This window comes from Bactrocera oleae, chromosome 2, assembly GCF_042242935.1.
Source record: "Bactrocera oleae isolate idBacOlea1 chromosome 2, idBacOlea1, whole genome shotgun sequence".
Lineage (NCBI taxonomy): Eukaryota > Metazoa > Arthropoda > Insecta > Diptera > Tephritidae > Bactrocera > Bactrocera oleae.
Window position 1 is genome coordinate 2,642,888 of NC_091536.1, and position 23,076 is coordinate 2,665,963.

General features: G+C 34.1%; 2 protein-coding genes and 1 long non-coding RNA gene across 15 annotated transcripts in view; 2 read left to right on the forward strand and 1 right to left on the reverse strand.

The window, feature by feature from the left end:
* Positions 1–23,076, forward strand: part of mRpS9 (mitochondrial ribosomal protein S9) — a 31,543-nt gene that overhangs the window by 3,898 nt on the left and 4,569 nt on the right. The gene's annotated exons all lie outside the window — the stretch shown is intronic.
* Positions 1,110–18,243, reverse strand: wtrw (water witch). Of its 13 annotated transcripts, XM_036373668.2 has the most exons (4): positions 17,894–18,243; positions 16,401–16,505; positions 9,163–9,459; positions 1,110–4,529 (listed from the first exon to the last, which is right to left on the reverse strand). In XM_036373668.2, the coding sequence occupies exons 3-4, from the start codon at positions 9,273–9,275 to the stop codon at positions 1,697–1,699; spliced, it is 2,946 nt and encodes a 981-aa protein (XP_036229561.1). In that variant the 5' UTR covers positions 9,276–9,459; positions 16,401–16,505; positions 17,894–18,243; the 3' UTR covers positions 1,110–1,696. The 13 variants fall into 13 exon arrangements, with proteins under 13 accessions (XP_036229561.1, XP_014098377.1, XP_036229562.1 ...); XM_014242902.3 differs by lacking the exon at positions 16,401–16,505; XM_036373669.2 differs by lacking the exons at positions 16,401–16,505; positions 17,894–18,243 and adding an exon at positions 14,734–14,905.
* Positions 7,664–8,363, forward strand: LOC138856281 (uncharacterized). The gene is made up of 2 exons (XR_011395445.1): positions 7,664–7,789; positions 7,906–8,363. It is a non-coding gene; the product is annotated as an uncharacterized lncRNA (long non-coding RNA).

Genomic DNA, 23,076 nt, shown 5'->3' on the forward strand with positions numbered 1-23,076 from the left:
CCATTTTTTTCATTTAAAGAACAATTTTTTTCCAAACGCTTTTTGTATACTGTAAAGTGGGAGGATCTGATGGAATTTAAAATTGTGTTTTATGCTTAATTGTTGTCCGATTTCGCCCATTAATTAACAACAGTAACAGGGATATCAACAAAATGCTTTGCACCAGATTTAGTTGACATAGTTCAAGTAGTTCCTAAGATATGCGATTTCAGCTTAAAGTGGGCTGTGTCACGTCTATTAACCAATTTTTACACCTATGTCTAAATAAAAGTAAGCTAATATTATACTCTTCCATACCATCTTTACGGTATTTAGTGCCAAGAAATAAGTGTACCAAATTTCATCAAGATATCTGAATGTTTACTCAAGTTATCACTTGCCCGAAAACTATTGTACTAATGAGAGCTTGTTATGGGAGTTTAAACATTCATCGATAACGGCTCTTATCCAAAGTTTGGACCTTTCTCAGTATGTGCTTAACTTCATGACGGTCACAAGCGAGCTTGGTCAGTATAATCAAAGTTTTATTCAAATGACCACTTGCACAGGTTATGACACATCGCGAAATCAATTCGATTTGACATTCCGAACATTTTAATACATAACTTTATAATCTTACTTTATTATTTTGAGGTGGTACAAACAACCTTAAGGTAAACAAAAAAAAGTTTATGCGTTCTTGTTCGAAATTTCTCTTTCAATTTTACTGCACAACTTTAAAGTAGCAAACTATAATTTCATATCGGAATTTCGTGGGATGTAGTTAAGCTATCAATCCGTTCATTCTTTATTACCTTTAAATGTTGTAAACTGTTTTGTCAGTTAGAACCCAATGTATATTTCGTTCCTTTTAATGTAAGTTCTTACTACCGTCTTCATAATCGTGTTCGTTTAAGTCAATACAATTTTGCCAACCATTAACAAAATATGGATTTTCCTGCGAATTTCTTTCTATGACTCCAATTATTTTGGCTAGATTTTCATTCCAATTCCACTGAAAACAATTATTTTTCATAGCAAAAATCGGTATGTCAAGTTTTATGGTGTATTCCTGGATATTTCCCATTCTCCCCAACATTTTTTAAACGGTACAATTAAACATTGTTAAATTAAATAGCATTTCAAAAACTTTAAATTTGTTTATTGTAATATTAAACGTCATTAGGCTGTTCTTCTATATTATATTTAGAGGATTATCCTAAGTAAATAAAAATATTTAAAAAGTAATAAAGGAAAACAGATTTCAAACGTTTTATTCAATACTGCTTTGGTTTTTCATCTACGTATGCCTTATTAGAGTTCTACAAAATAAAATTGCCAAATTGCGTTTTTTTTTGCCGAAAAGTTCCGAAACAAAATTTTACATAATATACACAGTACATAAGTTTGTACTGTGTAAAAGTAAAAATATTATAAATACTCGTATGTTATATTAATGATTATTAATAATGCTAACTACTTTATATAGCCATGCCTAGATTATCTAATTGTATAGATGGCATAACTTAATGCTGGTTTCTGTCCGCGCTCGCCCACTCCGGTCTTCTCTGCACTAAATAAATAACAAATAATAATAAAAAAATGTACAAACATACAGATATATATATATATATATATATTATATATTGTTAATAATAATATAATAACTAAACAATATTCCATTTTATTTGAAATCCGCTTATGTTGTCACTTTTAATTATTTCCTTAAATTATTCTTTTGCTGATTTGAAATCACAATCAATAGTTTATCGATCACTTTGCTCGCCTGCTGCTGTTGTGTGATGAGCGCTTGCTTCAGTTCCTGAATTTCCTGCGTAAGGAATTCAATGCGTTCTGTATTTTCGTCGATTTTCGTCGTTAGCGTGTTAAAATGTGCCGTTTCCAAGTCATCCATTGAATAGTTTTGCGTTTGATTGTCATTATATTTATTTTTGTATTGCAAATAAGTCGCGGCTGTTCCTTTCGCCGAAATTGTATGTCCGAAATGTTTTCGCATTTTTCCCACTTCGTACGCCTTCATTAGTATTTCGCGTGGTAAACGCTTTTCGCTGGGATTCAGCGGTTTTACGCACAACACGACGCGGTAGGCCTGCGGCGAGACAAGTGCCGTATAGTGTAGGAGATTGCGTAGCCAAGGTGGTAGATAGCCGTTAAAGAGTGCGGACTCTATGTACGATATGAGTTTAGTTTGGCGCACCAGTTTCGAGAGGCCTGCGGTCTTCTTTAAGCCCTGTATGTCATGCACGGCTATGCCGACCAATAAGTTCATCAGTATGATTGTCACGAAGAGTAGGAATAGCACAAATGTTATCTGGGCGCTCACTTCCAATAAGAATGGCGGGTCCTTGCCGTCGGGATCGTTAATCAACAATGAAAGATCTTGTTCGCCGATCATCATTACTAGAACAGTGATGAATCCCATGAAGGGGTTAGCGAATGAAGAAGATGAGGGAAAAATCACACAAAAACTGATCGTGAAACCGATCAGCATGCACGAGTAAGCCATGAAAAGTTTTGCGAATTCACCTTGTACACGTGTGTACATCGCCACATAGACATCGAAGACTGGTAATTGACCAATCATCAACATCAGATTTGTCCAACCCAATAGAACCGCAAATGCGCCTATGTGGTTCTGAAAGGTATATGTCTTGTTCGTGTATATGTAGGAGATGATAAAGACGCTAGTTATGACGAACCATTCCATTATATTTTCCACCTGTGTCACATAGTGTTTGAATGTTGAATAACCCGTTATACCGTATAGCTTGCGAAATATCTCAACGATTGTGATAGCGACCAATACCCACCATTGCATTTCCATGACGAAGGGATTATTGCGCAGCATATCGCCGAGTATGGACTGCTTTTGGCAAAGCTCTTTGGCCTGAATGGTCGTGTTGTCGTCCTTGCTGCCGTTATAGCAATTGTGTGCGAGTGCTGTGAGTACGTATAATGTGAGGAAGAGCACGAAAGTGAAACAGAAGATAAGCCGACCAATATAGTATTTACGTATTTTACCCCATTTGATGTACAAAAACGAGGAGCACAATGGATGCTCGAGTATTTCCTTCTGGCCTTCATCCACAAATGTATTGAGATAACTTATCTCACGTGGATGACAATGCTGCAATAACTGCCGAAAGTCAAGTTCTAACTCTACCTCGCGGTTGACAGGGTCCTGTGAGTGGTGCAGTGTAATGGCGGCATCCAGTTTTTGGCGTATCATCGCCACCGAAGCGGGCGTCTTACGCGTGATGACATTCAACGCTGAAGTGCCCTTTTTTGATTTCGTTGTCACATCCGCGCCGTGAAAGATTAGCATTTCTACGGATTGCGCCAAGCCGTCGAGCGCGGCTAAATGTAAGGCGGTGAAACCATAAATATCTTTATGATTCACATTGGCTCCCCATTGTATTAGTGTCTCGAGTATATCAAAGGCATTCTCCGATTTGCCTATCGCCGCGTGCAATGGTGTACGATGATCGAAGTCTTCGGCATTGGGATCGGCATTACCGTTACGCAACAGCGATTCCACACATTCAAGGCTAGAGGTGCGCGCTGCTAAATGCAAGGCTGTGAAGCCGCGATGATTCTTCAATTTCGCATCAGCACCCTTTGCCAGCAGTAGGTCGACACATTCAACATTGCCCTCATCCGCGGCCAAATGCAACGCTGTCGACTCCTTTTCCCGTATGCATATCCGCACATTGGCATCGGCACCAGGTGCACTCAACAACGCCTCCAAACACTGCGCGTTGCCCAAATCTGCAGCCAGGTGTATCGCATTCGTGCCATTTGGTTTCAAAGAATTTACGTCTGCGCCCTCCACAATGAACAGTTTCACGCATTCGAGTGCATTGGCGCGCACAGAACAGTGCAGTAGACTCTCTTCACAGTTGGGTTTGTTTGTGTCGATGGTGATAAGTGCACCATTATTGATTAGAAACTTAGCCGCTTCGGCGGAATTGCCGAAAGCCGCGCAATGTAGCGGCGTATAACATTTTGGTTGTAGGTTCACATTCATAGACTGGCCGACTAGGAAACTTAATGTCGATAAGCAGCCACTGAAGGCGCCCAAATGCAAAGCCGAAATGCCATTTTGATCACAGAAATTCAATTCAGCGCCAATGTCTAGGAAACTTTGCAGCAAGTCCCAGCGTTTCAAGAACGCTGCCCATAAGTAGCTGAGATTCTTTTCGATTTTCGATGCTGATTCGAAATGTGCTTTGGTGTTATCTTTAATCACGTTGCCCTGTTCAATATCCTCTAGGAAACGCACCCGTCCTGCGGCGCTCTTCATCTGGTCGATTAGACTGATGCGCAGAGTGTCGTTGCAAATTTGTACGCTTAGCTCGCTGGTAGGCTCCTCGAAGCTATCATACATACTGGGTGCACTTTCGGCTGGCGGCGAGGGTCCGCACTCCATATACTCGAATTCACCGGGTGTCGGATATTGGGCCTCTATCATGGCGTCCGCATTATTGTTGCGCCATCGTACCATTAAATTTGGCGGTATCGATTTGAATCTGTGTGGATAGTGATAAAGGTATGGAAAGAAATATATATACGTTTATTAAGTATGCATATATAAGATGGAGCAAAGCTTATGTGTATGCATTATTAAAATACACAATGTATGGGGGATGTTATGGGGATGATGAAATAAACAAAGGCTACACTCGTGATTACACTTCAATATTTTAGTTCGACAGCAGTGCCATTGATTAGAAAATAAGAAAGCTTTCTAATTCTTATATTGTATATATTTATATATATATATATATAAACAAGATTGGCAAATTTCGTTGTTATTAAGATTAATTTTAAAATATATTACTCATACGCCCTGACCGCTTAAATGATTTCTTTAAGGTTTCTTCATACTCAATGAGATGTTGATTCCTACATTTGTAATTTTCTGCTAATGTTTTGCTATTTTGCAAATTTTGTATAATTAAAATATTTTTTATAATTATAATCTATGTGTATACTTATATTTGTGGTTTGGTAATACTTCGTTCGAACATGAAAATTAAATGTTTTGCGTGAAGAATTAATTTTTTTAACTAACAAAACATTTGAAGATAATTATAACAGTGGTCTACAGTGGTCCCAATTTATGAAACTATCAATGATTTTGTAAGATTTGCTCTCGTTTAGTTTTAAATCTTTATTTTCATTTTACACTACAAAAATCAGAAAACATGAAATTAAATAACATAATTATTTATAATGTCAGTTTTGTTTTGAAAACTAAGGATACATTCAAAACAGAGAGAGAAATATCTAAAACATATGCTATATCCCAACTAAATGCCTTTCATTAGCTTTTCCTTTTCCTAATCAGCATAATCTTCTATCACATTTTGATTCTGTTGAAACCGCTCTCAGTGTTCCACATTTATATTTTCCAACTATATTTTCCAAAATTATCCGAAATTTATCCAGATGATTGCGTAGATAGTCTAAATTGATATTTTCTCTTAGAATTCTTAAGTTTGTTAGATTGCCTAAAAAAATTTCGACTACAAACAAACACCCTTTACAAACTTCAATTACAGGAACAGTCTTAACCTTGATATAATCTGTATCTTTTATAAATCGCCGTATTTGAGGACCAACAAATATAAATAAATAAATATATAATATTATATAAATGCATTTAAAAAAAAAAAACTGTGGCGTATATGTTTCACCCTCCCTTTCACTCTCACTGATGTATTGTAATGATTTCTGGAAATTTGGCGGCATCATTGTTTCTGAGAGCATGCGATTTACTTTTGAAACGCAAACGGAGATTTTCATGGAGTAAAACAGGACATTTAGTAGACTGTAGATTTTGATATTTCTACGTTTGATTTTTATTACACCTTAATACTTTCCGTATAATTTTTCGCATATTTTCGAAAAAGGCCCTGGAAACATAAATTTTATTACTGAAAAACCGCTAAATAACTGAAATATAAGAAATGTAAATATCATAAAAGCTAGAGCACATTTAATATTTTCATTAATAAATTCGTTATCTGGACAGTTAAAACCATCAAAATTTGCTTATATATCCAGGGCAACAAAAAAAAATATAAATTGTTTGTGGACACAGTTCTGTCATTCAATGATAATATTCATGATAAAAAAGAGTTATATTCAAAATTTGCAAGACTGTGCATACGTGTTAGACTTGCGATCCCTAATTTTAAAATTCTTAAATTCAAAATGGACACTTATTCCATACGATAGGGGATATGTGTTATATATGATTTGATAAATAGAGATAAATATATTATTTCGCGTCGAACTCCTTACTGCACCGGTCTTAGGCCGCGCTTCAATTGAATAATCCTGGTCGGTCCTACATCAGGGTGTGAAAATGTTTCAGCAAAAGAGGATTAATTAATGATAATGTAATAAAGATTTATTGCGTACAATGACAGAAGATACAATAATCGAGTTAAGTACTTAAAATATCAGTGTTTATTGTACAATAAATGGCTGTGCTTAAGCTCAAAAGCCTTTCACATTTCAACCAAATCCAAAAAATAATTTAAATGACATTTCAGGAAATTTCCAAATTTTCTGGGAATTTTTCACAAAACAAAATCTTAGCACAATCTCCTGGGCATGCCTCAAGTTTGCGTTTTACACTTTGCCATAGATTCCTCAAATATTTATTGTACAAAAACTTAAAAGTTCCAAAAACTTACACAAAATAAAAAACACTAACAGCTTCTTCGAAAATTTCGATAAACTTGAAGAAGTACAAAAAAAATTATACAATATTTAATTGTATTTCCATAAAGTAGCTGTTATTAGTTGTAATTACTTTTCCCATTAGCACAAATGTGAAACTTCATTCTTTAACCAGCTTAATCATATTTTTGCCACACTGAACACGTATTATGTATTATATACATTTACATACATATTATTAGATGTTTTTGGCGAGTAATATTTATTATATATAATATTTTTGTCTTATTTTGCTTAAATTTTAATAAAATATTTAGAATATTTTTCTTTCTTATAAATTCATAATTATAAGCAAAACCAGAATGTTCATCTTGCACACACACACACATAAATAATATTAACTTAACTTCCAACACCAAAACACTAAAGCAGAGAAAACATAAAATAGCAAAATTTCAAGCGCGTACATGTTTATTATTTCATTATCCGATTATCGCTTTTTAGTATTCAAACATAATCTTGCTTGCTTAGTGGCTGACAACAGAGCACAATCGAGTCAGAGCTTTAAAATTTACGAAATTTCACACTCTATTACGTCGAAATACTTGTAGTTCAAAGTTCTGTTATATTCGCCCGTCAACTCTAGATTAATTGTGTTAAAGCACTTGTTGTTCTTATTAATTTCATTCCTTAAAGGAATATGCATGAAATGAGCAACTATATAATAAGATTTTAAAGAAAACTCTACACTTTACGTAGCCAGATCCACGCATGCCGCCAGTTTGTGCTTAAATTTTCAAATCGCATCTCAGCTCGGGTGAAATTTTTCCACAACCAAATTTTTGCATCGATGTTTCAAGGTGCGCGCATGTGTTAGTGAGCTTACAAAAGCGTGGTTGTGTGCGTGTGTGAATACTTCCTTTCAAGCGCGCACTCGTAAGCCGGCGAACCGATGAGGCGAATGCCACTGCCAAAGCGCGGAATTCGCGGGAAGCTGCGAAAATAACTGTTTTTTTCGTCACACCTCAATCGTATTTAATCAAGCTAGAAACACGAATGCACAGCTCATCAACGCCGAAGAAAAATCGGACTGAAGGTATTTATCACAAATATGTCATATGCCCGTGTTCGTTAGTAATTCTTTTGTCACTTTTATTTGGAATTTATTTTTGGCTTGTGTCGTATTAAAATATTGCGCGTTACCGGCTTCAGCGCCACTCACTCATCGACTAACTGCCATGTCCAGGTTGTACAAACAAACTGAAACTGATCGAAGTCACCGCTATCGTGTTATAGTAGTGCGCATGAGTGTTGCGAGACTCTCGACATTGCTAGTATGAGATTTTGTTTTCAGGTGGCTTGCTTTACGTCTGGGCTACGTGAGTAAGCGGCGTGCCGGCGGAAGGTGGAATGATCAAAAGTGGTTGAGCGATCGATTGAAATATCTCTACTCGTGGCTATGCTGGCTGTTAACTAGTTGTGCTGGCTCTGCCAAGTACACTTAGTCTGTGGCAGAGAGGCTTGGCTCTGAGTGCAGACCACAGCTGGTTGGTGCTAACTTCAAACACCGCGACTTGTGACGCCGCAAAGCGCGTGCTGCCATAGGCCAAAAATAACATATCAGAGTCTCTTTTATGTATAAAAGTAATTAAAGTTTATATTATATTAAATGGCGTTTTTATTTTGATTCATTCTTAGCAATTAATGGATGTCAACTGCTGCTTTCTATTTGTGCATGGTGTGCAAGTTTTGTGGTAAAAGTTCATTTTTTCCCCCATAATTAAAATAGTTCGAAAATCGATTAAAATAAATATTCTTTTCTACTATACATTTATTTTTATTTTTTTTATACTTTATTATACCTGTTTGATTGATGTGCCTTAGCAAGTGGCCATTATTTGCGACAGTTTTGCAATTTTGTTGCTGCGATTTTTTATCACTTCTCTTGATTGATGACTTAATGCCTAAATTTTTATATAAGCAAATATTTAAATTTTTTCTCGTAGTTTTATTTTATCTTTCGCTTTATTATCGCGAATTGCACAAAAACTCCTGTGTAAAAATTAATGATAATTGATGCTGTACGGTGTGTTCGTGTGCTGTACCCTCTGACGATCAAGTTAATTGTCCAAATAAACATATAAAAAGCACATTCATTAGTTTACTGCTATTTCCAGTACTTGTACATACATTATAATACACGATAATAATCGTTAGACCATACAGTAGCTTCCATCAAAATGTGAACGATTTTTAATGAAGAGAATTCAATTTATAGAATTTTTAATTTTTTTTCGTATTGTATATTGCTTTTTGCATTAATCATTTAATTGCCATTGACATACGACATGTATATATATTAACGCATATATTTTTAAAATATAAATCATAATAAATTATTGCATTTTCATTGAAATGTTGGTGATTATTAAAGAAATGTCCGTATTAGATGCTTACCCACGTACTCACCTGGCATTATTACCGGCCAATGGCTGTTCCAACTCGCTCTTTGTCACCACACTGATAGAGCGTGCCATGCGTCGCGGTTTCGCAGTGCCCTCCTTATAACCGAGATTCTCCATATTTGCTTATTTCACTTTTTATATATTTTTCTTGCAATATATTTTAGTATTATTTTGTAATGCTTTATTGTATTGATTTTTTCGCTTTGTTGAAACTCAGTCAGTTCTTCTTTGAGTTTTCGAGTTCAAAACATATTTGTTGTAATATTGTTATACGACTAACAGGGGCTTCTTTATTTCATAGCTGAAAGTACAAAAAAATTATAAAATTAATCGAGGTTTATTTCCTTCTTTTTTTGCACGAAAATTCATAACTTTTACATGAAGATTTAAAAGATCATCAAATTTATTGCCCCAGAATTTATATTTAGCAAATATAGATCTGAGAAGATATTTTTAAGTACTCTAATCGCAAGACGGTTGGGTTTAGCTTAAATTTTAAATTATATCGAACTTTAAATTCTTCGATACCATTTTTGTCGATTTTTTTCGATTTGTCTTTTGCTTCAAAAACGGCCATGGCATCGGTGAAGCATTTCCTTGGGGTCCGAAAATCGGTAAAAGTCGCTAGCAGTGAGGTCAAGATAATACGGCAATCCTAAGCCCAATTATGTACTTTCGCGCTTTTTCATTTATCGTCATTGAAAAATTTGAGTTTCATTAAAAATAACAATTTATATCGAAATAGAAAAAACCAAAATTGCTTGCATATAACAACACGTTACTCATACGCCCTGTAGAACGCATGCTCATGAGGCGAATTATTTCAGCACCACAAATTTTATACTTTTCTTTTCTTGTTAAATTTCTTTTTTAAAGAGTTGCATCCCATAAGCATATGAAATTTAAGTTTATGTTTATATTTAATAGAAGAACAGTTTTATGGTCAACCCTGGTCACTTTCAAACAGTTTGCTTATACGGCTTTTAATTACAAATTTGGTTTAGATATTTTTCTTTATTTTATTATTATTATACACCGCTCGGTATTGATTACGTTTGAGCCAGACGTAAGCCAACGACTTTGTTGTAATAAAGCCGTACTTCCACATAAAACCACCCACATACATATGTATTTAAGTATTTGTTGCACTTGTGAAACTATAGCTTAGAAATTCGTGGTATTTTTCGTTATTTTTAAAGCGTACATAGTTGAAGTTTTGATTTCACTTTTTCTTCTTCTAGAAATGAAGTATTTAAAACTTTCCGAAACACTCTTCACCATTTGCTATGAAACTATGTAAGTTATAATTTCGCGTAAGCTTGATTAAGTAGCAACCTTTAACTGTAAACTGAGCAAATTAACAATGTATTTTGAGTTTATATTCATAAAAAATTATAAAAAATTCATTTTACTTATCTCGTTAGACTGAAGAAAGTTACGTCACTCACTATCAGACATCTAGCGCTGAAAAAACATTAGTTCAGCGATGGTGGAATTCCAAATCTTGCTCATCCGACATTTGAACAATAGATATGCATATGTATATATGTTATATGTATGTATCTGCACAGTAATGACCGCGCAGGAAATTTCATTACAGTTTGTGTGGGTTCATAAAAATTAAAATATTACCCCTATTACGGTATTTAACTCCATTCAGTTAAATTGAAGTTAATACAACTCAACTTCTGATTAGCCAAACTTTTTTTTTGGTATTACGAAGAATTTCAACTATTTTCAGTTGTAAGTAAGTTTCATAGGTGTTGCCAACCAAGCTGAAAATTTTTAACTGAAAAATCGAAACAATTCAATTTAGTTATTGCCCTCGAGAGGGTGAATAATTATTAAAATGGACATTAGTTTCGACTTATATTACGATGGCAAACATGTTGCGGCCAAAATTGATGTGCTGCATATAAGAAAATTTGTTGTTATCAAAATGCAGTGGAAATAACTTTAATGTTGGGTTGGCGCAACCTATGAAATCTGCACTCGTTAAGAAAGTTCTAAATGTTATTGAACAATGTACAGTTTAAATGAGTTACGAGGAACAAAGTGCTTCAAAGATTTCATATAATGCAAAAAGTGCATTTCCAGAAGTGGTTGGTTGTATCGACGGGAGTCAAGTTCGCATCATTTGCCACAATTCTCTAATTTTTTTCTACTTCCAAATTGTGACTTGCCACGCCCTCAACAAGTTTTTCATTTTGTTGCAAGATTTGTTTGATAAAACTTCAACCGAAACTTTTTTTGACAATGTGAGTTGATATCGATAATACCGAATTTCATAACTTCAATCAAAATGCAGTTGAGTTGAAAATCGTAATAGAGCTTATGTTTAAGTACGCCTAAACTCGAGTTTATTAGCCAATTTGGTGCTAGCTACAAACTCCACTCACGACATTTTAAAAAATTTGCAATTAAACTGAGACTTTTTCAAGCATCACATGAAAACATTTGGCAATTGTTCGTAAGCTCAAACCCATTAACTCAATTTTGGAAAAATCCAAACATACAAACAAGAAAATCGGTCAAAAATAGAAAAGTATTATTTTTATAGAACATTTGTGCCTTAAAAAATTTGATATTACCCACTGTAGGTGGCTCAGAAATTGCTGATAGAGTTCTGAGAGATTTCAAGTCGCTGCAAACGATATTTTAAAAATACATATGGAGCAACGATGTTTGAAAAATTATTTTATTATGGTTATTATTTTTTTTTAAGGAAAAATATCGTCCTCGATTACTTAACTTAAGTACTTAGTCTTGAATAGAATAATAGTGCCCCTAGTAAAACTTCAAAACCTAATTTTTCTGATTTTGCTCACTACAATATTTAGGTGCATGATGTCGATGTCGCTACCGCCAGATATGCCACCAGTTGTTGCTGTTTAGCGGAGGTAGTATTGTATACTCTATGCAACAATCAACGATTTTTTTTTATCTTTAATACCTTGTCTACACATCGCCATTGGTATGCATATCCAATAATCACACCCATCTGCACTGCCATACAAGAACGTGTGTATGTACCGTTGTAAGTTTTGAGTTAGCTCACTTTTGCTTTGGCAAGTACTCTCACTGTGTCGCAGCATTAATGTGTGCCTTATTTATCACCACCGCACCGTCGGCTGTGCATGTTTACCCAGCACACGGGTACATATTTGCGCATCTGCCACTCAAATGAAATCAAAATTGTTGGTGCTGTCACTACATAATGTTATTTTTGTTGTTCACCAACATGTCTTGTGTCTCTTTCTCTATGTAAATTCATAGGCAAATATATAATATATACGTTGGTTGAAAAGTTTCTGCGCTCCAAATGAAAAAATACGGTTTTTGGTACGAAATATATTTTTTTATTCAATATAATCTCCCTTAATTTTATGCCATCTCTATAATGACTTTTCGGAAGCTCTGCAAAATAACCGTCTACGGCTGTTATATTTTCTTCATTCGACGAAAAACGCTTTCCACGAAAGAATTGTTTCAGGTTTCTGCCGAGGGAGACAAATCTGGTGAATATGGTGGATGCTCGGGCAAATCGTACTTTAATTCATTGAATTTTATCATTGTTAAAACACCTTTGTAAGCAGGTACATTGTCTTGATGAAAAATGATTTTTTTGTGCTGAAAATCAGGTACTTTCTTACGAATTTTTTCATCCTGCTGATCCAAAAGGCTATAATAATATTCTTGATAGTTTTACCTTTATGCAGATAATCAATCAACAAAATTCCTTTTGCATCCTAAAACTGATGCCATAACCTTGTGCGGCACTAACTTTCCAAACCGCTTTTTCATACGTAATTCTCCATGTAAAATATGAAGTACTCGTTCGTCTGAGATGCCTATGGCATTAGCAATTTCACGCCTAGTCAAACTTGAAGCTAGCAACTTTTTAACCAATTTGTATACATAAAGACATTATACATATTTATATGTGCATAACCGTGTTGATAAGCTGGTCAGGATTTTGTTTTGACTTTTTTACCAGCCACCAGTGACTTTTTAATACTATTTTAAATCTGTAACGCAGTTTCTGAACTTAGTTGTTAGCACTACAAGATAATTAATTAGCTGTAAGGTATGTAAAAAATTTTACACTAATATATGTAGTACGTGTTGAAGTCATTTGGATCAGAACTTTTTTATTCAAAAGCTCAAGTTTCTTAACTTTTGATGGGCTCCTATGTCCTTGAATCACTAGTAAATGCACAGAGTTTATAGCTTCGACCAGTACTTCAGTAGATATGGCCTTCACTATATATATTTTTTTCTGTTCAGAAAACTTCTAAAAAACCAAAAAAAAAAATAAAAAAATTATTTTTGACCATTCCCCCTAAAAGTATACCTAGGTGTAATACCATATACTGCAAAAGATCCGCCATGATCGTTCAAAATCTGATATGTTTAACTCTTGATTTTTTTATATTTTGTCTGGGGCTATAGTGAAATATTTGCGATATTATAAACACACTGAGGCCAGTAATATGCAAATTTAATACAAATTTTGTAATACGTTTTACACAAATAAACATATTAAGCACAGTTAAAATATATCCATTAGTTAAAAATCATTCAAATTGACATGATAATTAATTAAATTAGTATTGACGTAGCTTCTCTGTCTGACAACAATAATTTGCATTATGCGCTTTTTGGATTTCTTCAACTAATTTATCAATTGAAAAGAAATATGCAAAATTCGCTTAGCCAAAAATTATGTATTATTTACATTTCTAAATTATATTCATCCAATGTAGTCAAATTGCTTTGTCGAAACTAATTTTTGAAAGACTAAAAGTGGGAGAACTGGGGAGAGTGCAGGATTCAATGTATCCTGAATAACATTGGATCAGTACTTCTCAGGTAATCCTAATCATCTACCAATAAACGTAAAGTTTCTTCTATATTACGGCTGTCTTCGAAGAAGCTTCTGACAGATTTATTATACAAATTTGGCAACCTTCCTTGCGCAACTTGAAAATTGTTAGATTCTTTTCTTATCCGACGATATCAAAACGAAAGGAAAGCAAACCTTAAATTTAAAAATACAAATAAAATTATGCCTATTCAAATTCGGTTTTGTCTATTAAACCGGTCGTTTTCATTTATGGCCAAACCGATTGAATGTTTACCATTTGCACATATAAAATGGTATGCAATAGTAAAAAGCAAAACAATAAAACCATCTTCCCATATTATTATCAAATTTATCGCAAATTTCCCAAACAACTACAATGCTCTTTTAAATGCAATATGTATTTATGCATGTGTGTCTATACAACCAAGACTTCAAAGCAGAATGCGTAGTTCAGCAGCGAGTGAGTGCGTCTACAATATGCAAAATATGTAGGTACATACTTCATTATTTATACATATATTTATGATTTTAATTATGCGTATATATATGTATGTATGTGTGTAGCTTAAGCGAAATTAGAAATGTTAATTTTTTTCGCAAATCTTTCGTTGAAAATAATACGTTTATGGTATATAAATAAAATAGAAAAATAAATTAAATCACTCATAACAAATCTACTTGCTAAATGCGCGAAAGCGTCAACCATACCATAGGATCCATGATCGTGATCTTTCTCGTCTCTGCTCGCGCACAAACACAATTGTCACATCAATCTCAATCTAAAAGTGCTCTCTTTACACAATTCAGCTAAACGGACGTGATTTTTATAACTACAACAATGATGAGAATTCTTGAAATTACAACTGGCGTTGCGTTATTTAAAAAGAATTGCAATTGCAGAATGTGAGGATCACCGGGTGTGAGGATCATCGTCGGCAGCACAGTCCGTACTCACTTTTCTACAAATAGATTTCAACTATAAATTTTTCTAAAGTAGTCTTTCAGCAGGCAATTATTGCTTTAATTAAGCATATGAACTCTCTGCCCCTCTCTGGCTTCTTTAAATTATCTAATTTGCCGGCTAGCGCCGCCGGAAGTGTCGGCCTTTTCTGTTTATGTATACACTTAATAATAACATAACGGGAAAATTTATTGCTTTCGTCTGCAAATATGTATTGTTGTTGTTGCAGCTTGCTGACTTTGACATTCAGCGCAGTTTTGACCCTTACACCCTGTCGTCCTCGAAGAAGTTTTGCTATTTATGCGTAATTATAAACACGAGTACATATGTATATACTATATATGCGTACATAAATACAGTAATATATATATTTATGTATATACTTGACGCCGACAAAGCAATTTCGTTTTTATATATCTCTTTCCTGCTTGTTTATCCGTTTGCGTCAGGTCGCCATTTTGTTGTTGTATGCACCTTAGTCTTTGTTATTCTATTGTAGTTGTTGTTATTTCGGTTGTTGTCATTGCTTTTGTACTTGTTGCTTCTATTCAATTATAATTTAAATCAATTGTAGCTTCTTTGATACAAAAAATATGCGGCTTCTCGTTCTTCTTCGTTCACCGACGGCTTAACCGCCTTAATGCGTTGATCACTTTAACGCCACTTCTCGCTTCTGCTATTTAGCGACATGCTCACATTATACAGGGATAACCCAGCGCTCATCTAATGTCTTATACTATTAATAATATCGTGTTTTTGTTGGTGCGCTTGAACCTGAGGCGCATAACCTAGCTTATATGGTACATGTATGGTATATCTACGTATATCTAGGCATGGACAGCGCCACTTTCATCCTGATACGGATGGTGTCCTCTTTTGATTTCTCAATGCTCTTGCTTAATAGGCATCACAATCGAATTAATCGTATTCGCATTTTTTTCGTTTAGGCTCAGAAATAAGAAATGCCTCTCTACAACCACGCGCTATTCTTAATCTACGCTGCACAAATTAAAGGATAGTGCAGTTGCATACATTTCTATTTCCATTACGTTGCATTTGTTGTCTTGATTGCAGTTGTTCAGAGTGTTTATTGTAATTGCACAATAGAGCAGATTTATTGGGTTAAAATCGCTTTAAATTGTGTTTGTATTCTACTTGATGTGGCATTCTTGAAATGGGTCAAAATTTTGTATTAATTTAAGCTGAACATGAATAAAGTATTATTATTTGATTCACTCATCAAGTGGTTGGTGATTCAATGACAAGGAATTTAACGCTAAATGCAACTGTAGATGTTGAAATCGAAACGGTGTGATAACAGAAAATTGTAGGTGTTTTTTAAGAACTATTCTCATATAATTTGGAAACGCAAGAACGCTAGAAATAGAGATTTCCATATTTTGTTTTTTTTTACCTTTTTTGGAGTATGTTGAACAGAAAAATGTATTACTTGGTGTCCTTATTAACGGAAGAAAAGTAATGTTTTGTTTAAGATTTTCTTCTTTCATCGATGTGATAACTAAAAATATTAAAAACGATAAAAAAACTTGAGTTTTTATTATTGAGAAATACATATCTTAATTGAAATATTTGTGGCAATATCATAAATCCACTATTTTTTATTTTTCTGAGCCTTTGAAATGAAGGGCAATTGAGTGCATTCGAGAGAAAGAAAAAAGCACCGTTCACCGTTTATTCATGAAAAGAATCGATTTTATGTAAATACTGCCGTTTTGTTCGTTATTACTATATCTCTTTCATTAAATAAGGGTTTATCAAGATTTTTTTTAGAAAATAATATGTTGTATTTATGGTGTCGTCAATCAGCTGGTTCTTGCTTATAACCTCGGTAAAAATAATATTAATTTGATAATTATCTTTTTCATTCAAATGTTACCTTGCGCTATCGATTTTAGCTACTTTCCAAGTTTTTTATCGCGTAGTAAAAAACTATAATTAGCAATGGTGTTGGAATTTGGTCAACGGACTACCAGATTATACTGTCTCAAAAACTGGAGCCTACATACCTTAGAGTTCGTAGAAAAATATTGTACGAACCCTTACTAAGCTGTGAGCTGAGTTGTGGGGCAGGGTCACGGAAATTCATGTCAATCTAAATTTGTATAATATAATATATGATATCTGTTCTACAAAGCTTGTTTTCAGCTCAGTTCAACTCATGCATATATCATAATGTTTATTGACATGAGTAAATCATTTATTAGGTTCACTTCTAGCTTTGCTTACTTTAACCTTTCATTATAAATAAAGATTTGTAGCTATTTGCTGTCCCAACAATTCTTAGCCCAATACCGGAAAAGATAAGTACGTAGTTAAAGGTGTATTCAGTGGAATTCTCAATGGAGTGTGAATAAATGTGAGGCGACGTATATAAGTATGTAATTTATTAATTGATCTTATGTGGTTGTTGTGGAATTTGCTAGTTCAGATTGTATTGTAAATCGAGAAGTTCACCATTTACTATTGTTGTTGCACATTGATATATTGTTTGTTTACTTTGTTACACGAGAATAGCATTGAGTATCATTGAATTCAAAGTAGTTTTTTACTACTTCGATAATAACTATTATTTCGTTTTCTATATTGTGTACAGAAGGTGTTAGAAAATACAGAAAATAAATTACAAATATCTAGCTTTATTCAAGAAGCCGCTTTAGAATAATTGAGGTTTAAAAATTTTACCGAAAAAAAAATTTTAAAAATTTAGTAACTTTTTTGGATTCAGGATATGGATTGAAAAGTTAATGAAAAAACAAAATATGTTTAGATCCGAACTTTTGGAAAATTTTCAAAACAAACATTGTTAAGAAGAGATATCTTTCTTACTATTCTTTTACATAGTCAGTTTCATGTTCATAAAAATGCATTAATTATAAAAGTACGTACAATACTTTGTTTACTCTTCATGTAACTCTCACGCATCACATTTTTTTGAATGAATAAATGCCGCAACCAGCTTGCATTACTATCGTCAAGATTTTTTTTCGTTAAGCGTTTGTTTTAAATCATTTTGACGCTGTTCTCAGTTTGCACACTGTCATCGAATTTCCCAGCTGCTTATGTAGGCATATTTTCAGCAGATATGAGTCATATTTTTCAGTTTATTTCAGATTGTTCGCATTAATATTCACTTTCAACAAAAAGTATTTATTATCATTCGAAGGATATCTAATTTCTAGTATGATACTTGTTCTCGTTTGTTGTTCGCGCCACGACTTGTCACTTCGAACAGTGATCTGTTGTTATGGCGCGCTTATCTGCAAGTCTGTAATCAAGTTTATGTTGATGATCCTCTTCGTCGTTAAACTCGTGTGTACACGAGCACGCACTGCAAACCTCCCATACAATACCTTATTCTTCGCATCCACATATAAAAATATTAGCGAATATTTTATATTATCTGGTTGAAAGTGTCGCATTGACATAACATTCTCGGCGTCCCCGCCATTACAATTGCTTTGTGCGCTTCATTCTTTAGTAACAGAAACTCTTTCGATGCTCTGATACTGATGGCACTCATGTATTTTAGTATGTATGCACAAGTAACTAGGTCTTTTAAATAATTGTACTTACACATAGCCGAAGACCGGCTATCTTTTACTACATATTCTTTTACAGTATACTCGTTGTTGTGAGTTGTCTTTAATACTTACACTAGTAAGTAGATGCGCTATACTACCTCTAAAGGATGTTTAATTACTGATTAAATTCAAAACACATTCCACAAACTAACGGGGGCTTTAAATAGCTGAAAGCATAAGCAAATCTCTGTACATATAAATATATACTTGTATAATGAGATCTAAGGTAAATAGTTGATTTAAAATAAAATACTGAATGAAATTCGAAAATATTTTGGCTTTGTTAGTTCCTAATTTTATGGTTTTTAGTGTTTGAATAGGATTTCGGGCATGTGTCTAAAGAAGATCATTCTGTTGCTCCAATTTAGCATCAATGATAGAAGCAGGTTAGAAAAAAAATTATTAATAAACGCCTAACGGGTTAGATTTAGGGGAAAAATTAACAGCATTCTAAAATTTTCAAACATCAGTTAACATTTTTCATTGTCCTGGCTGAACAGGATATATAAAGTTTGCCACGAAGTTTTTAACACACAGAAGGAAACGTCGGAGACCTTATAAAGTATATACATAAATCATCAGTATGATGAGCTGAGTTGATTTAGCCATATCCGTATGTCTGTATATATACAAACTAGTGCCTCAGTTTTTAAGCTATTGATCTGAAATTTTGCACCTGTCTTTTTCTCACTAAGAAGCTGCTCATTTGCTGCTCGATATCGGACCACTATAGCATATAACTGCCATACAAAACTGACGGTCGGTCCGTTCGTCCGTCCGTCCGTGCAAGTTGTAACTTGAGTAAAAATTGAGATATCTGAATGAAACTTGGTACACATGTTTCTTGGTACCGTAAGACTGTTGATATTGCAGATGGGCGTAATCGGACCACTGACACGCCTGCAAAACGCCATTAATCAAAACCAAATAAATTGCCATAACTAAGCTCCACAATAAGATACAAGACTGTTATTTGGTATACCGGATCACATTAGGGTCGGGCATCTGCAGTTTACAAATTTTTTAACAAGTGGGAGTGGTCACGTCCCTTAATAGGTTTAATGTGCATATCTCCTAAAACTTTGCATGAATAATGCGTTTAAAGTATGCCACCTTGTGACCAAAAATAGTCTAAATCGAACCAAAACTATTTAAATCCCCAGATACCGAATATATGGACCATAGTTACTATTGCAAACTTTTTACCGATTATATTGAAAAAACCTTCCACGGCTTTGATCTTATCAAGTTGCGTGAGTATAAAATGTTCGGTTACACCCGAACTTAGTCCTTTCTTACTTGTTGTCTTTGTTTTGATTGACTTGTGACACGGTGCGTTGTATTGATGAAACCAAATTTTTTTCTTTGCCATATGCGGTCGTTTTTTTTTACAATTTCGGACTTCAAACGTTCAAATAACGCTATATAATAGTCACTCTTGATGGTTTTTTCCTTCTCAAGATATTCGATGAATATATTACACCTTTCATATCCCAAAAACCTGACGCCATAACCTTTCCAGCTGATTGTGCTTTCGGAGTGAAGTGATGGCTCCAGGTTTCATCCATTGTCACATATCGATGCAAAAATTCTGGTTTGTTACGTTTAAGCATGGCCAAACACTGCTCAGAATCATCAACACGTGGCTGTTTTTGGTCAACAGTCAGCAACCGCGGCACCCACTTTGAACAGAGCTTTCTAATGGAAAAATGCTTATGGAATATAAAGCCAACACGTAGTTTTGAAATCTTTACTATGTCAGCTATATCATGCAATTTAACGTTCGTTCTCATTCAGAACGATTTAGGATTTTTTTATGTTTGCTGGCCCACTGTAATTTGCATCATTGGTGTGTCTGCCATCACGTTTGAAGTCAGCAAACCAACCTTTTATTGTGGTTTCTGATGGTGCGGAATCCCCATAACACTTTTCAAGCCATTGCTTCGCTTGAACGGTATTTTTTCCCCTCAAATTAAAACACCAAAAATGTTTAAAATCCACTGTTTTTAAAATAACAAAAGTAGCGTCACTCTTAGCACAATAACTCGCAAACTAATGATTATAAGTGAGGTGAATTCAATAAAACTAGCGCCATCTATGTGTGAGGCCCGACCCATGTGTTATACAATATATAAAAAATATTTGTTGAGAGATATATTACATATGTAGGTATATACAATACATAGGTTTTTCATTCCCCAGCCCTGTAAAGTTATCACATGCAAACATACATATTCTATGTGCCCAGAAAGGAAATCAACTAGTAATAATTTACTATACACATAACTAATATCAGTCGCAAGCTCAACTAGTGAAGCGACTGGAATCTTTCTAGATGCCACTTGTCATTTTTTGGTCGGAAATATCTTGTTGTATACTAGTTTAAGTTTAGTCAAACTTCATTATTTTGAGAAACAATTTAATTTGGATTCTGTTCAGGTTCTACGTTTTTTTTTTGGTAAAAATTTTGTTTCCTGGCCGTAACTATGCTCTTTTTCAAATTTTCAAAAAATTATTGTTAAATTTCAAAATGTATTTTTCATGACTAGCTTGTTGGAGCAAGTCGTGTCTATTGTAAGATTTTGTTCAAAATATTACACAAAACTTTCCGGTTCAATCATAGAGCGAAACCTATGATCGAACATAATAACTAACAAGAAAATCGTTAACTTCGGTTGCACCGAAGCGATAACACTCTTCACAAATAAAAAATATTTCTTAGAAGACAAGCCTTGAACAATAACCCGTGCTAAATTTGGTGAAGATATCGCATCAAATTAAAAAGTTTTCCATGCAAGCACTTGGTTCTGACCGTTCAGTTTGTATGGCAGCTACAGTGGTCTGTCAAATGAGCAGCCTCTTGAGGAGCAAGGGATGTGTGCAAAATTTCAGATCGATATCTCAAAAACTGAAGTTCGCGTATATACAGACAGACGAACATGGTTAAATCGGCACAGCTCGTCATGCTGGTCATTTATGGTATACATACTTGTATATATATTTTATAGGGTCTCCGACGTTTCGTTCGGGCGGTTATAAACTCTGTTGCAAACTTAATATACCCTGTTCAGAGTATTATTATTAAAGCTTTCTATTATTACTATGTTTTCTGACCAGTTCGATTTCAGACAGGAATTTCTAGTTGTAAACAAGTATATTTTCTGACTAGTTTCTTGTATTGCTGCTGCGTACACTTACTACATGTATGTATGTGTGAACTAGCTACCAACAACTTTCGGTTTGATGAAGATAGCCATTATACTGCCTCTTCTCATTATGATCAGTATCTTGAATTTCGCCGCTGGCTAACAACAATTTAGCCAGTTTATGACCCAGACACGAGTTTCGTGTATGTTGAAGTTTTATATATGAACAGTTGCCGGTTTTCCCCCTCTTAATATTTTTTTTATCTTTCTAAATTATTGTCATTGATTAATTGGCTTACTAAGATTTTCGCATTTTAGTATGCTGGCTGGATTGTTTTATTGTTCGCTTGAAACACATGCTTAGTTATCAACAATATTTGGGTGGGCAACAACACTTGACAAATTTGATTGCCAAATTCGCACGATTCACACTTCTTTTATACATATTAGTGTGCATTATAATCCATGGATCAGCGACAGTAAATACTGAAACTAGCGAGCAAAAGCGTAGTAATGTAGAATTTGAAATATTTGTAGCTTGCTGTGTAATTCTACTGAATCATTTTAGTATTGTTTGTTTTATTTTTACTGCATTTGATATATACTAGTTTTAAATAACTTAATAAACTTTAAAATAACTTTTCGGTCAATTAAGGGGATATCAGATAAGGCATGTGAGAGATATTTAGATTTGAAAATAATAAAAAAAAAAACAAGCTGAATCACTGATTATTTATTTGTTTCTAAGGAAATCGGATATAATTTATTTATTTTAATTTATGAATGAAATATTATTAATTATTGCTCCTTAAATTTACAGTGCGTTCCAAAATTAACATGTTCTGTTTTCAAAGTGTATTCAATACGTGCTCCAATCTCATCTTTGATGACAACTTGCAAATACATTTTCCGCATTTTCAGGAAGCGACCTCTAGGTTTAATCTTATATTGACGTTAAATGTTTTTTTTTGATGTTTTGGCTTTCATTGACTTTCACTGATCTTTCAGGCTTTTTGTAAAGTACCTCAGAACCCCAAATCTAGGAGCAGAGAAGCCCCCATTGCACCTTTTAATGGTGCTTAAAACTCCTTTGAATAAATGTTTGTCGTTTTCTTAGCCAAACAGGGGGGGGGGGCTCAAGTCTCAATGGATTGAACAATACAAAAGTTTACTCATCTGTAAACATTATTGTACTTTGCTCCAAGTGCAACCTGTTTTCAATGTGTGTTTTTGAAAGTAGAGTTGTGATTACATTACTGCCACGTTTGATGTCAGATCTCTGAAGTCTGTCCTATATTTTATTTAGAGATATATCCAATCCCTTTTTAACAAAATTGTTATA

Bases quoted from the DNA above. Each gene is read 5' to 3' on its own strand.
- wtrw (XM_014242902.3), bottom strand. From the start codon at position 9,275: ATGGAGAATCTCGGTTATAAGGAGGGCACTGCGAAACCGCGACGCATG. The intron at 4,530-9,162 runs GTGAGTACGTGG...CTATCCACACAG, and splicing joins TTGGCCGGTAATAATGCCAG to ATTCAAATCGATACCGCCAA.